Below are 14,658 nucleotides of genomic sequence, written 5' to 3' on the forward strand. Positions count from 1 at the left end.
AAGCCTGTGTAATGAGCTTGAAATGTTTTGCATGGACTGGTGTCTCCAACATGACCTTAGAATTATAAGGGTCTATCTCCCATTCATTCTTAACCCGGATAAAACTTTATAACACTAAGGTCTCCAACCCTATTAGACAGGCGGAAGCCTCAGTTTTATTCTCCCCAGGGGAGACTTATGGTGCTGTGGAAAAAGTGTGGATACATTTTATGCTTCAATAAATAACTCATTTAAAAACTATTTTGTATTCATTCAGGTTGCCTTTGTTTTATCTTAGATTTTGTTTTTATTACTGTAACAATTTAGTAGGAGATGTACACATAAACAGAAGACATCAGGATGCGGACAAACACTTTTTCACAGCACTGTACCTGAGTAACAATTGTTGGTGTGATGATCATTTTGAAAGCAGAGTTTTGTAGAACATGTTTAACCTCAAAATATCACTCATTGCATGTACTATTCATTTTATATATTAATGTTGGTTCATTTATCTGAACGGTGCCAATAATTCTATGTAATATGATAGGAGACCATAGCATGGGTATCATATGGTTATTTGAGCGTCCTGGTTTTAAGTTAGCATTACTGGCTGCTCCTTTTAAGGATGTTAATGTAGATGTGTAGACAACATAAAGCTCAGTGCTGATGCTAAACTTGTTCTTCAGTCATTTCTGAACACAGATTATTTGATCAAACTGAATAGAGTAGTATCTAGTGTGTGTTAGAGAACAGGAGAAAAAGAAGATCCAAACCTACCTTTAATAGTGAAAGCTCTTCCATTATGGCTCCATCCATGATCCAGTGTGGGGTGATGATGCTTGTCTTTGATTTTGCTTCCGCAGGTAAAACTAATTCTTTATGCTTCTTAATTAAGTTACAACTGAGAGTGATTTGCTATAATAAATGTCCTTGGCTTTGGACTTGCTTTAATCATTAGTGTGAAAATGTACATTTAGAAAGTTTACACCCCCCTGGCTCTTAATGTATCGTGTTGCCTTCTTGAGCATCAGTGAATGTTTGCACCTTTTGTAATAGTCGTGTACGAGTTCCTCAGTTGTCGTCAGTGTGAAAAGACGGATCTCAACATCATATAGCCACTGTTGGAAAGTGCTCAAATGTGCAGAAGATGCTGGAAAAGCAAAGAATGTGCAGGACCAGAACAATGGGCAGTTTAACTGATCAGGACAGACAAGGGACTCATGAACAACTATCACAAAACATAAAAACAGTCATTGATCATCCAGGTAACAACACACAGTATTAAGAATCAAGCGTGTGTAAACTTTTGAACTGGTTCATTTGTGTAAGTTCAGTTATTATTGTGTCTGTGAACTATATGTAAACATCTGTTATGTGAAATTGCTTATTGAGGGCAGAACTAAATATAAAAAAAACTAGATGGAATTTTTATGATCCTTCTGATTAAAAAAAAAATAATTATTAGCATTTTTAGATACTGCAGGGTGTATGTAAACTTATGACCTCAACTGTATTTTTTTGTTTTGTTTTGTTTAATTATAAAGAAAAGTTAAACTAGAAGTCTAGGATGTAAAGGAAAACTCCATATATTATCCTCAGAGTTTTAGTACAAATTTAATCCTGGACAGCACTGAAGATCTCTTGTTAAATTTGTAAGAAACATAAAGATTAGGCAAGTCATTCAAGGTGGATATTTACTTGGTGTTCCTAATGGCATTAAGACTCAAACACTCAATATAGGTACAGTACTTGAGTTTTTATTTTTTTAAAGAAACTTGAGCCCAGTGAGATCATGGTGTACTGAATGTCACCAAAAGTAAAAGGTTTCTTACGAACAACTTAGACACATATCACATAACGTTTAGCCATCAACAATGCTTAGCCACTTTTTTAGCAAGTCAAACACTTTTTGAAGCACTCATCGTTGGCAAAGTGTTCATTTGATACTTTGGCTGATTTGTGATACTTCTCAGAAAATCACTGTCGTCCTTTCTTAAAAATATCAAATTAAAATATGAATAAAAATATGCATTGATACATGTGGTTGTAATTTCAGATTTTGTTAGCCAGCTAGCCAACCGGACATGATTTCATAATATTGAGAATCTTTACTGCTCACGCTAGCTATAAAGATCACATAAGATAAGATGACAAATTTTCTGTGATTTTTTAGCTATGGTGCTTGGAAAAAGTATTTGCCCTCTTCTGATTTCTTTTGTTTTTGTATATATCTCATACTAAATTGTATCAGAAATTAAAATAAAAACTAAGATAAAACAAAAGCATCCTGAGTAAACACAAAATACAATTTTTAAATAATAATGTTGTTTATTGAATAAAAAACGTTATCCAATAATAACTGGGCCTGTGTGAAAATGTATTTGCCCCCATAATTTCTAAGTCCCCAAATCTATGAAACTGCATTCATAATCGGGTTCAGCTGGACTAGACGCAACCAGGCCTGATTACTGCCAACCCTGTTCAATCAAATCAACACTTAAACAGAACTTTTTCAACAGCATGAAGTTGGTTAAAAGGTCTTACCCAGTAACACTCTATGCCAAATTTGAAAGAAATTCCAGAAATGATGAGGAAGAAAGTGATTGAAATACATCAGTCTGGGAAGGGTTACAAAGCTATTTCAAAGGCCCTGGGACTCGAAAGAACCACAGTGAGAGCCATTATCTCCAAATGGAAAAAATCGATACAATAGTGAACCTTCCCAGAAGTGGCCAACCTTCCAAAATTCCTCCAAGAGCACAGCAACTACTCATCCAGCAAGTCACAAAAGACCCAAGGACAACATCAAAGGAACTACAGGCCTCTCTTGCATCAATAGAGGTCACTGTTCATGACTATAAATGGCAAAAAATGGCATCCATTTAAGAGTGGTGAAGTAAACCACTGCTAACCCAGAATAACATTAAGACTCGTCTGAATTTTGCCAGAACACACCTTGATGATCCTCAAACCTTTGGGGAGAATGTTCTGTGGATTGATGAGTTGAATTTGGAACTGTTTGGAAGACAGGTGTCCAGTTACATCTGACATAAACCAAACACAGTATTCCACAAAAAGAACATTATACCTACAGTCAAGCATGGTGGTGGAAGTGTGATGTTGTGGGGATGCTCTGCTGCTTCAGGGCCTGGACAACTTGCAGTAATTGAAGGAAACATGAATTCTGCTCTCTACCAGAAAATCCTAAAGGAGAATGTCCGGTCTTCAGTCCGTAAGTTGAAACTCAATTGCAACTGGATTATGCAGCAAGACAGTGATCCAAAGCACAGGAGTAAATCCAAGTCCTAGAAGTAAGTGAAAGACTGATCTCCAGTTATTAGAAGCGTTTGGTTGCATTTATTGCTGCTAAAGGTGGCACAACCAGATTTTAAGTTTAAGGGGGCAATTAGTTTTCACATTTGGTGATAGGTGTTGGGTAAATTTTTTGCTTCAATAAAAAAATTAAAACTGCATTGTGTTGTTATGTATTGTTTACTCAGGTTACCTTTGTTTTATGTTGTATTTCATTTGAAGATCTATTTAGTATGAGATATAATGAGTCTTTATTGGTCACATATAGATTACAACACAGTGAAATTCTTTTTTCTTCGCATATCCCAGCACGTTAGGAGGTTGGGGTCAGAGTGCAGGATCAGCCATGAAACGGCACCCTGGAGCACAGAAGGTTAAGGGCCTTGCTCAAGGGCCCAACAGTGGCAGCTTGGCAATGTTGGGGCTTGAACCCCTGACCTTCCGATCAGTAACCCTTAACCGTCATGCCAGCACTGCCCCTGATATACACAAAAACAGAAGAAATACTTTTTCACAGCCCTGTATATTCACTGCTAATACTAGCCAGCTAGCTAACATTAGCTCACACCAATGTTCTAGAGGATTTTTAATCATATTAGCTAGCTAAGTTGAGCTAAACTGACAGGATTTCACAATGTTTAAGATATTTACTGCTAATGCTAAATAGATTGATAACATAAGCTACAATGACAGAATTTCTGTGATTTTTCAGATTTTCTAGAGGATTTTCATTTGCAAGTCATATACTGTAAAATGTTTGTAATCCTTCCTTATAGGGCGTGTGCTCTGGAAGTTGAAGGAACGTGTGCATTCAATCCATGAGCAAAGAGCTGAACGGCGCTTGCTAATAACGCACAAATCTCATCTCATTGAGGGTCAAATTCACCAGAAACTTGACCATTTTAATGGCAAAAATATGGACACCCTCCCTCAGGTACAAAAATACATTATTTAACAGGAAATAACTAGATGAATCAAACATTCATAATCAAGGATTTAAATAAAAATTATGCAACATGTAGGACTAATTATTATATACCCAAAGCATGTTGGTATATATTAGGACTCTTATTACATGCTCTTTTCTTTATGACACAGAAATTCATTGTGAATGAAGCTTACTGGAAAAAGCCTGATGGTCCTGTGTTTCTCTACATCAGTGGTGAAGGCCCTCTGTCCAAATTCAGCGTGTTGGCTGGTACTTATCTTTTTATTGTTTAATACAGAGATTTATTATAGACCAAGATGAAATGTAAGTATGGCCTGTTAGTTGAGATTCCTATTATTGAAGCTTTGAGTTTGTAAGAATTTGATCAAGCCAAATGAAATGATTATACAGTTAGGGTAATTGTGTTGGGTGGGATTTTCCAACTAAACTGCTCTTATTGTAATTCCTAGGATTTTTTAACTTCTTGGTAACATGGTATCATATTGGCACATGAAAAGCACAAGACATCCTACCGTAATTTGTAACAAGTTTTTTTTGTTAAAACCACATTCCCACATGTCTGTTATTTTCTCACCTGATTGCCTTAACTCAATCTGATATTCATTTGTCCCTCAGGTCACTATGTGGCGATGGCAGAGAAGCATGGAGCACTGGTGGTGGCACTCGAACACCGTTTCTACGGTTCGAGCATCAATCCAGGTGGGCTGGAGCTTTGGAATCTGCAGCACCTTTCCAGTCAGCAGGCGTGAGTGGCCATCCTTGGAAGAAGGTTACACATTACCCATTTTGGTCATTAAAATCTCCACCGATTTCTCATGTGTATCTTTTTTCTTTTGCTCAGCCTTGCAGATCTGGCTGCTTTCCACAGCTTTATCAGTCAGAAATATGGCCTCACTGACAAGAACATCTGGATCAGTTTCGGGGGCTCATATGCTGGCGCTCTCTCCGCCTGGTTCAGGGGAAAGGTGATAAATGATTCATAAAGTGATTGATTCTTTTAGGTGAAGGGTGATTTACAGGTTTTTCTTAATTTACAGATTAAACCAAGTGCAGTGTTGATGGATAAGCTAAAACATACTTTCTGCAGTGTATCCTTGTATCTATGAACAAATGACATTCAACATGATCAGCAACAATGCAGTGCAATGGCATTAATGGCATTAAAACTAGACTCCACTGGTCTCAATGTGCCAAATGTATGTCAAGATAACATTCACCACTCCATTACACTATCACCTCTGACCTGAACTTTTGACGCAAAGCAGTTCTAAATGAAATGAAAATACACCAATATCTGACCTACCATCTGCATGTCACAGCAGAAATCATAATTTGTTAGACCAGGAAATGTTTTTCTAATATTTAACTCTCTTATATTGGTGGCTTCAATTACCTGTTCTTAGCTGACAGAAGCAGAGGTATTTTCTGCTTCTGTGGCCCATTTACTTCAAAGTTAGATGTGTTGTGCGCACCTCTTTTATAATATGTTCTTATGAAGTTGTTGTTTTTTTCCTCTGATCTCTTTTATTAACGAGGTGTATTTGCCCAAAAACAAAACACCTGGACATTTTTGTACAACATTCTGTAAAAGACTATAGTGCATGAAAATTCCAAGAGCATTGCAATGTATGAGACTTGTTTAGGGTCCAAAATTTATTCCATAGATCACATTTGCTGATCTCAGTTCCTGCCACATGATTGGCCGATTAGAAATATCCATTAAAGTTCCCATGTACACTTCTAATAAACTGGCCACTGAGTGCCATGCTTTGTGAACAGAGAGTTTAAGGCTGTGACTAGACACACAAAGACTAAATACAAAATGCCAATGCAGTTTGAGTTGTAAAGAACTGTAAAATGTTTAACTGTTTAATTCCTCTTATATTACTGCAAGTGGCAATTTTTAAAAAATCATTTTATAGTTATATTAAATGCTGTTGGGCATCCATGAAACAAGTTCGTGTTATCACTTATTTTATAGCAGCTATAAATGTAATATAAACGCAGCTGTACGGCATTGCTCGTTTCAGAAAACACTTAAAGTTATAGCTTTAAATCTGATTGTTCCAAAGCACTGACATGGGTACTCCTTCCAAAATGGTAAATAAAAATCTCCTCACAGAAAACTTCACTTTATCAACAATGAGACACATTTTAATCCATATTGTATGTGCGTCATACGCCATAGCTGTGTAAGTCCCTGTGTAAGTTGTTACCATAGAGACAATAATGTATTAGAACAAGAAGAGCATTGATAGAAGTGTGTGATTTTGTGATTTAGTGTGTGGTCAATTTTATTTTTATGTTATAAAATTCAGTTGTTTTTTTCCACAAATAAAATAATGTTATTATACAGAAAATGTATCAAACTTTGAGTACACGCCTGGGCCAAGAAATGGGCTAAGCCCAAAATGGCAAAATATTAGGGTTTTAATGGTCTTAACAACAAATCATTGGTCAGAAAATTAGCAAGAATTAAACAAATGCACTCCTGAGACTTCCTGTGCCACCATTTGCTTGTTTACTTTTGCTGCAGTGAACTGTATGAGGAAAAGAAACAGGGAAATTCACTGTAAAAACACAATGTAGTCTTCTTGTATGCAAACGTACACCTTTGACGTTCAGAAAAGGTGTACAAAATTAAAATAAAGCAAAAAATAAAATTAAATAAAATAGAAGATTTTAAACAAAAAAGCTGTCCACATCTTTACCCACAAGGCTTAAACATTTAAAGAAATAAAAGGGAAAAGCTTTCCTATACTAAGTTACTTTATCTATTTGTTCAATTCTTTCTAAATTTCTGATCAATGATTTGTTGTTAAGACCATTACAATTTTAATATTTTGCCATTTGAGGCTTGGCTCATTTGTTTGCCCAGGAGCGTAATGATTATTGAAAAGGTAGGTGGTTGACATTGTAGCCTGGTTAATATTCCTGGAAAACCCTCAGAGTTGTGATTCAAAAGAATTCCTAACAGATCATTTGAATCGAATTGAATCATAAGCACTGGGATTCGTTTGCAGTGAATAAACTCTTGTATGGGTCAGTTATCATGGGCCGGTATTGGGTTAACTGCTACCTTTCATTGACTGTTTGCAAAATTAGCATATGTGGAAGCATGTTTGGGAGATATTAGTCCTGATTAGTGAAGCTATAATCATTGATGGTGTTTTTGGGTGTTGTAGTTTCCCCACCTCGTCTATGGGGCTGTGGCATCCTCGGCTCCTGTTCAGGCCAAACTGGATTTTTCTGCATATAACAAGGTAAAATCCTACATAACATGCCACTATTATTATGTTTCACAGCATCGGTATATTCTCTTGCTAGAATGCTGTGAATGTGTAATATTATTGCATTTGTTGTGGTCTGTGTATGTTAATCCAGGTGGTGGGACATAGTCTTACAGAGGAAAGTGTAGGAGGCTCTTATAAGGTGAGAACTGAATCTTGGTATGTGTCTTAAAGCGTATTACTGTAAGTATTTCCTTATTCATCTTTAAGTGTATACTGTGTGTACTTGCTCATCTTATACCATGTGTACTTGAGCTTGTTTATGTGTGTGCACATTTTACCATGTTCATTGGCTTGTGTGTGTGTGTGTGTGTGTGTGTGTGTGTGTGTTTAAATGTGTATTAACTGTCACCGGTCAGTGTTTAAGCAGTGTTCGGAAGGCCTTTGTGGCTCTGGAGGCAGCTCTGCTTGGAGGGAAAGAGATGAAGGTGGTGAAGGATTTCGGATGCTGTGATGTGCCAAAGAGCCGAGAGGACCGCACTGAGTTCGTGCAGAGCGTGGCTGACATCTTCATGGGAAGTGTGCAGTACAATGAGGAAGGAGTGATGCTGACCATCTCTCAAATCTGTGACATCATGACCAACCAAAGCCAAGAGGAGGCCTATGACAGGCTGGTCGAACTTGCAGCGGTGTGAAATTCAGTGTTTTTTGTTTCCTGTTTTTACCCTTAGGTTCTTTATTATCTAGAAAACTGAGACTAGTTAACAAATAACAAAGCATAATTATTTATTTCCCTAGATAATTTATTTTAATAAAATATTTTTTTTTTTGTTCTGGTACTACTACTACTACTACTACTACTACTACTACTACTACTAATAATAATAATAATAATAATAATGATAATAATAATTGCTACTACTACGACAACAACAATACATTTAATATGACACATTGATCTATCTTTTGTAAAGATACGTTAATATCTTATCGGGCGGCTGTGGCTCAGGTGGTAGAGCGAGTTGTCCACTAATCGTAGGGTTGGTGGTTCGATTCCCGGCCCATGTGACTCCACATGCCGAAGTGTCCTTGGGCAAGACACTGAACCGCAAGTTAGCACCTTGCATGGCAGTTCTGCTACCGTGTGTGTGTGTGTGAATGGGTGAATGAGACACAGTGTAAAGTGCTTTGGATAAAAGTGCTATATAAGTGTGCCATTTACCATTAATAAGTAAAAAAAAGAACAAAAATGAAGTCTTTTGAAAATGTCTAATATTGTTAATTTCCAATTATAATCCTATTATCAGTGGTGCTCATGAATCATGTTATGTCCTGGTTACTGGCTTTTTTGCTCAGATATATTACTTAAAAAAATTTCTCCTGTTTGATTCTTATTATTAAAAAAGATTTAATTATCTATGAACTGCTTTAAAAATGCTATTTAGTGATGGGCAGAGGGGAAAAGTGCATTCTTTAAATAATAAATTATGTAAATAATAGTCATCTAAAGAAATGTATGTCTACAGGAACTCGACTGAGCACATATATAAGGGGTTCTACTATACAGTTACGGTATAATATATGATGCATATTATTCTGTTCTTTTTGGAGGTTGAAATCTGCTAGGCTCATCAATAATGTTGATAGAAGAAAATTATGCTCTTGACTTTTTAGTTATGCAGCACAGTTTTCCACTGAGGCTTATTCATGTAATTAATTGGGACAAGCAGCAATGAATTAAATCTGTAATTAAGAGTTTGTTAGGTCTGGCACATTTCTGTATTGCTCATTTTCATTCACTAATGGGATTTATTCATTAGTGTAAGCAATGTAATAAATGAGGTCTCTAAATAGGCAGTGAAGACTTCTGGGAGACTCCGGAAGTGGACAGAAGTGAGGATGTGAACAGAAGGTGGTGCTGCTGAACTCTAAATGCTTGCGTATTGCTTGCAGCTTAGTTGCTGTACATTAGTACACTTTTTTTTTAATTTTTTTTAATATATTAAGGTTTCCATTTGAAAATGCCCCAGTTACAGTATGTTATGAAATGTCTTTATGGTGTTATATTTTCTCAATGCTTTTTTTTATTCATTTTGTTAGGTGTATCGTGCTATGGCAAAGGAGCCATGTCTGGATATCTCTCACCAACACACTATCCTGAACCTGAATAAAAGCACCAGTGGCAGCTTTGGGTACAGACAGTGGTACTTCCAGACCTGCAGCGAGTTCGGCTTCTGTATGAGTGCCTTTAAATTTCAATAACACACACACACATACAAACACACACATACACACACACACACACACACACACACTCACACAAACACACGCACACACACACACAAACACACACCCACACACACACACACACACACACACACACACTAATTAAACTCAGTGCGGAACCAGGGAGTGCATATGATACACTGTTTGTGCATTTTGGTTAGCACGATGCACTGAGAAACAAGTAAGGAATAAAACATGATGACTGTGTGGTGTAATGCCATTTGACACAAGGTAGATTATTTTCCAAAAACAGTGCATATAAAATTGCAATCGAAATGATTAAACCCCACTGCAAATACGGTTTATTGTCAAAACTTACAGACTTTCAGCTGTTTGCAATGAACAAATCAAACAAAAGCAATTGAAATAGTTCAACACAACTAATGCTTCAAGTGGTTTCCCCAAATTCAACTGAAAATGCAGCTTTAATGACTTCTCCAGTCTCAAAAACCCACTGAATAGAATCCCTCACAACAAAATAAATATGCACAACAGGTGTTGTCTCAAGCACACCTGATACAACTAATCATGGGCTCCATTAGTTGCACCAGGTGTGCTTGAGCTGGAACACATGAAATACCCGAACTGGCTAGGGGTAGAAAATAAATGAAATACCTGGACAGGGAAGAAAAAATGGAAGCTATCAATGGCTGCAACTAGATTTCTGAGAAGGCAGGTTGTGAAGAACCCTCGAGTGACTGCAAAAGACCTACAGCAAGACTTGGTGGCAACAAGCACTGAGGTTTCAGTGAGCACAGGAAGGCGCATACTAAACGTAGAAGGTTTCCATGCCAGAACTCCAAGACGTATACCACTACTGGCCCAAGCACAAGAAAAGTCAGCTCAAAATCATGTAAGTAAGCCACACAAGTTTTGGGATTCTGTTCTGTGGAGCGATGAAACCCCTTTTCAGCACGATGGATCAGCGTTATGTCTGGAGGAAGAAAGAACATTCTGTCCACAGTCAAGCATGGTGGAGGCTCTGTGATGCTCTGGGGCTGCTTTGCATCTTCTGGCACTGGAAACCAGCAGCATGTGGAAGGCAAGATGGATTCATTGAAGTATCAGGAAATCCTAGGAGAACACGTTATGCCGTCTGTGAGGAAGCTAAAGCTTGGGCGTCATTGGACCTTCCAACAGGACAATGATCCCAAGCATACCTCAAATTCCACCAAGGCTTGGTTGCAAAAGAAGTCCTGGAAGATTCTACAGGGCCAACACAGTCACCTGACTTGAACCCCATAGGAAATCTCTGGTGGGATTTGAAGAAGGTGGTTGCAGCATGCAAACCCAAGAATATTACTGAACTGGAGGCCATTGCTCATGAGGAATGGGCTAAGATTCCTCAGAAATGCTGCCAGAAGCTGGTGTCTGGCTATGCATCTCATTTGCAGCAGCTCATAACAGTAAAAGGGTGCTCTACTAAGCATTAAAGATGCTTGCCATGAAGGGGTTGAATAATTTTGAAACTGGAGAAATCATTATAAGTTGCATTTTAAGTTGAATTTGGGGAAACCACTTGAAGAATTCGTTGAATTGAACTATTTCAATTGCTTTTGTTTGATTTGTTCATTGCAAACAGCTGACAGTCTGTAAATTTTGACAATAAACCTGATTTGCAATGGGGGTTCAGCCATTTTGATTGCAACTGTAACAGCATGTCCCAAAGTGTTTTAATTCCTCTTATACCATTTGCCAACAGTTCCGATTTTATCTATTAAAGAATAAATGTTCATTTGTTCTGTTTAGAGTTACGGTTAATATTGCGGACCATAAGCGAAACAAGCTAGTTCTTGTTATCATTTATGTTATGGCAGCTTTAAACAACAACAAAAAGTGTATTTGTATCTCTTTTGATGTTAATAAGACAGAAAAAATGCACAGAGGAACTGAAAAGCTGTCCATACTGAAAACTTAAAGTTACAGCTTTACCTGTGACTGATACAAAGCGCTGCCACTGGAGACTCCTTCCAAAAAATGCTAAATAAGATTTCTTCTCACAGAAATCTTATCATATCAAACTTATCAAAATGTCACAATAGGAATGATAGCATAGTCTTTCTAAAGGAGTTGAGCAGACATTAGAGAGCTATAATAAAAAAAAGGTTCAGTTTCTCACCAAAAGATCAGAGATTTCCTGATCACATCATGAACAGAACTGCAGAAAGAAATGTACAAGAAAAGCAGAAAGAAAGAAAGAAAGGAAGAAACTCATGCTTGTGGAGACAATGGAAATAAACAATAATCTGATATGGAAACAAAGCATGTGTATTCATAGATTTTCAATCCCTGCCATGTGGCACCATACACAACATAGCTTTATAGCTTTTGTTTTTCATGCTATAGTACATCTGACTGAAATGTTGGCAGATTCCTGATGGGGTGGTATTGAAACCTAATGCACTTAATACATCTTCATATATGCCTTAACATATATGACCTGGTATTTAATAATGCCTCCAGTAATTATTAAATACCAGGTTTCAATATAAATGCATGCACATTTGTGCAACTACTACAAATGGCATACTTTAAGAACATACTGTATTTTGGGCTCTTTCTTTCTTTCTTTCTTTCTTTCATACTTTTACTTTGTGTGTATGTTCATGTGTGCAGATCAGACCTGTGACGATGCTAGCTGCCCATTTGTGCATGCGCTGACGCTGCAGGACCATACTCAGCTCTGCCCCCAGCTGTTTGAGATTCCTGAACACACACTCCCCCTGAACATCGCTTTCACCAACCAATACTATGGAGGAGCTCAGGCCCAAACCCAGCGTGTGCTCTACATCAATGGTAAGAGTGAAATGTCATTTATTTAAACAGTACAGTAACAGCGAATAAGTGTTTCTTACTATTATGCAATAAATAAATAACGGCATTAGAACAATTAAACCTTCTTTTGAAAGATGCCATAAGAACAACAAAAATTTTTGGTTGCTTCAAGAACCTTTGGATGAACAAGAGAATCATTTCCCATCACAAAGAACCTTCAACATAAGGGACATTTATAATGGGAAAAGGTTCCCCAGGGCACTGGTTCTCAAAGTGGGGTCTGAGGACCCACAGGGGTGCATAAAGCATAGGCAGGGGGTCAGTGATTTATTTACTTTTTTTTTTATTTTTTTTTTTAAATTTGGTGGAAATCACAAACCCAGCATTATTTATGCTATTATATTTGTATAATATTCCTTTTAGCTATTAGCCTGTTTTACTGCTCAGTTGAACTGAATGAGTTTAATTCAAACCTCAGTAACTCAAAAACAAGTAACCTCTAAATAATGTCATGTTGGACCTAACGTGTTCAATCGATGGAAAATTCAGAAATAAATCGCTCTATGGCTCTAGTAAATATCCGAAATATTATTTTTCACATTTGAGTAATGAACCTAATAGTTGAGATATTTGGATTATATTCATAAAATAAATCTTTCCTGAGGTTCCATGGGATTTATTTTTCAGTTAAAGGGGTCCCTGACTAAAAAAAAAAAAATCTTTGCCATTTGGGAACCCCCAAATTTTTTTCTGTGGGATGGCTGTAAGTAAGATTACCTTGCACCTTCGATTTAATAGTATTTATAATAATAATAATAATAATAATAATAATATCATCATCATCATCATCATCATCATCATCATCATCATCATCATGATTTAATCCTGATGTTCTGTGTAGAACAACACTTAAATATTTTTCCAGCATGCCCACAAATATTATAGGTCATTTGATAAAAGGAAATAAAATGAGAAAAATTGCTGACATTTGTAAGGATGAAAAAGGGAGGTTTTATTTTTCTATCACCTTAGCTTTATGACTAATTTACACACACAGATGTCATTAGGAGGATCCCCAAGCATTTCCAAAAACATGTTATTAATAGTTCATAGCCAATAGTTTAAATGAAGGTAAGAGGTTTAGTTTTATTATAACTCAGTTCTGTTGAGTTCTCAAATCTTATTGGTCAAATGGTATGGATTAATTGTATGGTGGACCAAAGCCTGATGTGAGAAGAAATGTAACTAGAAATTGATTTAAAAAAAAAAAAAAGTATCTCGTCATTCACTAATAAATTAAAAATCGTACTGATATCGGAAAATAATTGCACCACCCCAGTGCCCAGTCGAGTTTCATTCCTTACTCAAGAACATTTACATTCATATTGCTGTAAAATCAGGAAGTGATCTGGGTAAACAGGATATCCTTTCTTAAAAGGTAAACTGAACATGAGAGTTAAGTGCAACATACAGTAAGCCATCTAGCTAATCCAGCACTTTCTGAATGACTAATTAAAAACACAGCGTTTGGAGCTAAGTGAAGGATATTGTCAGTGATGTGGGCTGTAATGGCTGACCAAGCTGAGTTTCTGACCACCTTAGGTGACATTGACCCTTGGATGGAGCTAAGTATTGTACGAAATGAGACCGGAGTGGATGAGGACAGAGCCATCGTGATTCACGGTGCTGCTCACTGCGCGGATATGAACCCTACACACTCCGGGGACAAGCCCTCACTACGCCAGGCCAGGAAGGTGAGAGCGAGAGAGAGAAAGAGAGAGAGAGAGAATGATGGAAGCACAAAAACTGAAATAGATTCTGTGGGGAAACAGTAGTGGCATGTGTGAGAACAAAGATTGATTACGGTAATACTTTGGTTGAAAACCCGCCCTGACACAAACCCCCCCCACCACCACACACCACACACACACCCACACACACACCCACACCCACACATACACACTCTGTCTTTCCTTCTCCATCTTTCCACGCACCCACACAAAAACCACAAACACACACGTCTCATATTTTTCCTCTCTGTGCAGGAAATTGAAAGGCATGTTGTCATGTGGCTGAGGAGTGCAGCATGGGAGTACAGGACCTGACCAATCAGCATGCTTGAAA

General features: G+C 37.3%; 1 protein-coding gene across 1 annotated transcript; it reads left to right on the plus strand.

Moving 5' to 3' along the window:
• Window positions 1-419: 419 nt before the first annotated feature.
• On the plus strand, window positions 420-14,369 carry LOC128624568 (thymus-specific serine protease). The gene is made up of 11 exons (XM_053652315.1): window positions 420-845; window positions 4,071-4,228; window positions 4,393-4,492; window positions 4,859-4,988; window positions 5,085-5,208; window positions 7,429-7,506; window positions 7,628-7,675; window positions 7,893-8,162; window positions 9,574-9,709; window positions 12,376-12,555; window positions 14,137-14,369. The coding sequence occupies exons 1-11, from the start codon at window positions 785-787 to the stop codon at window positions 14,367-14,369; spliced, it is 1,518 nt and encodes a 505-aa protein (XP_053508290.1). The 5' UTR covers window positions 420-784.
• The last annotated feature ends 289 nt before the right edge of the window (window positions 14,370-14,658 follow it).

This window comes from Ictalurus furcatus, chromosome 20 (genome assembly GCF_023375685.1).
Source record: "Ictalurus furcatus strain D&B chromosome 20, Billie_1.0, whole genome shotgun sequence".
Taxonomy (NCBI): domain Eukaryota; kingdom Metazoa; phylum Chordata; class Actinopteri; order Siluriformes; family Ictaluridae; genus Ictalurus; species Ictalurus furcatus.

Coding starts and splice junctions, on each gene's coding strand:
- LOC128624568 (XM_053652315.1), top strand. CDS start 785: ATGGCTCCATCCATGATCCAGTGTGGGGTGATGATGCTTGTCTTTGAT. Junction 4,229..4,392: donor ATATGGACACCCTCCCTCAG/GTACAAAAATAC, acceptor TTTATGACACAG/AAATTCATTGTGAATGAAGC. Junction 4,989..5,084: donor CACCTTTCCAGTCAGCAGGC/GTGAGTGGCCAT, acceptor TCTTTTGCTCAG/CCTTGCAGATCTGGCTGCTT.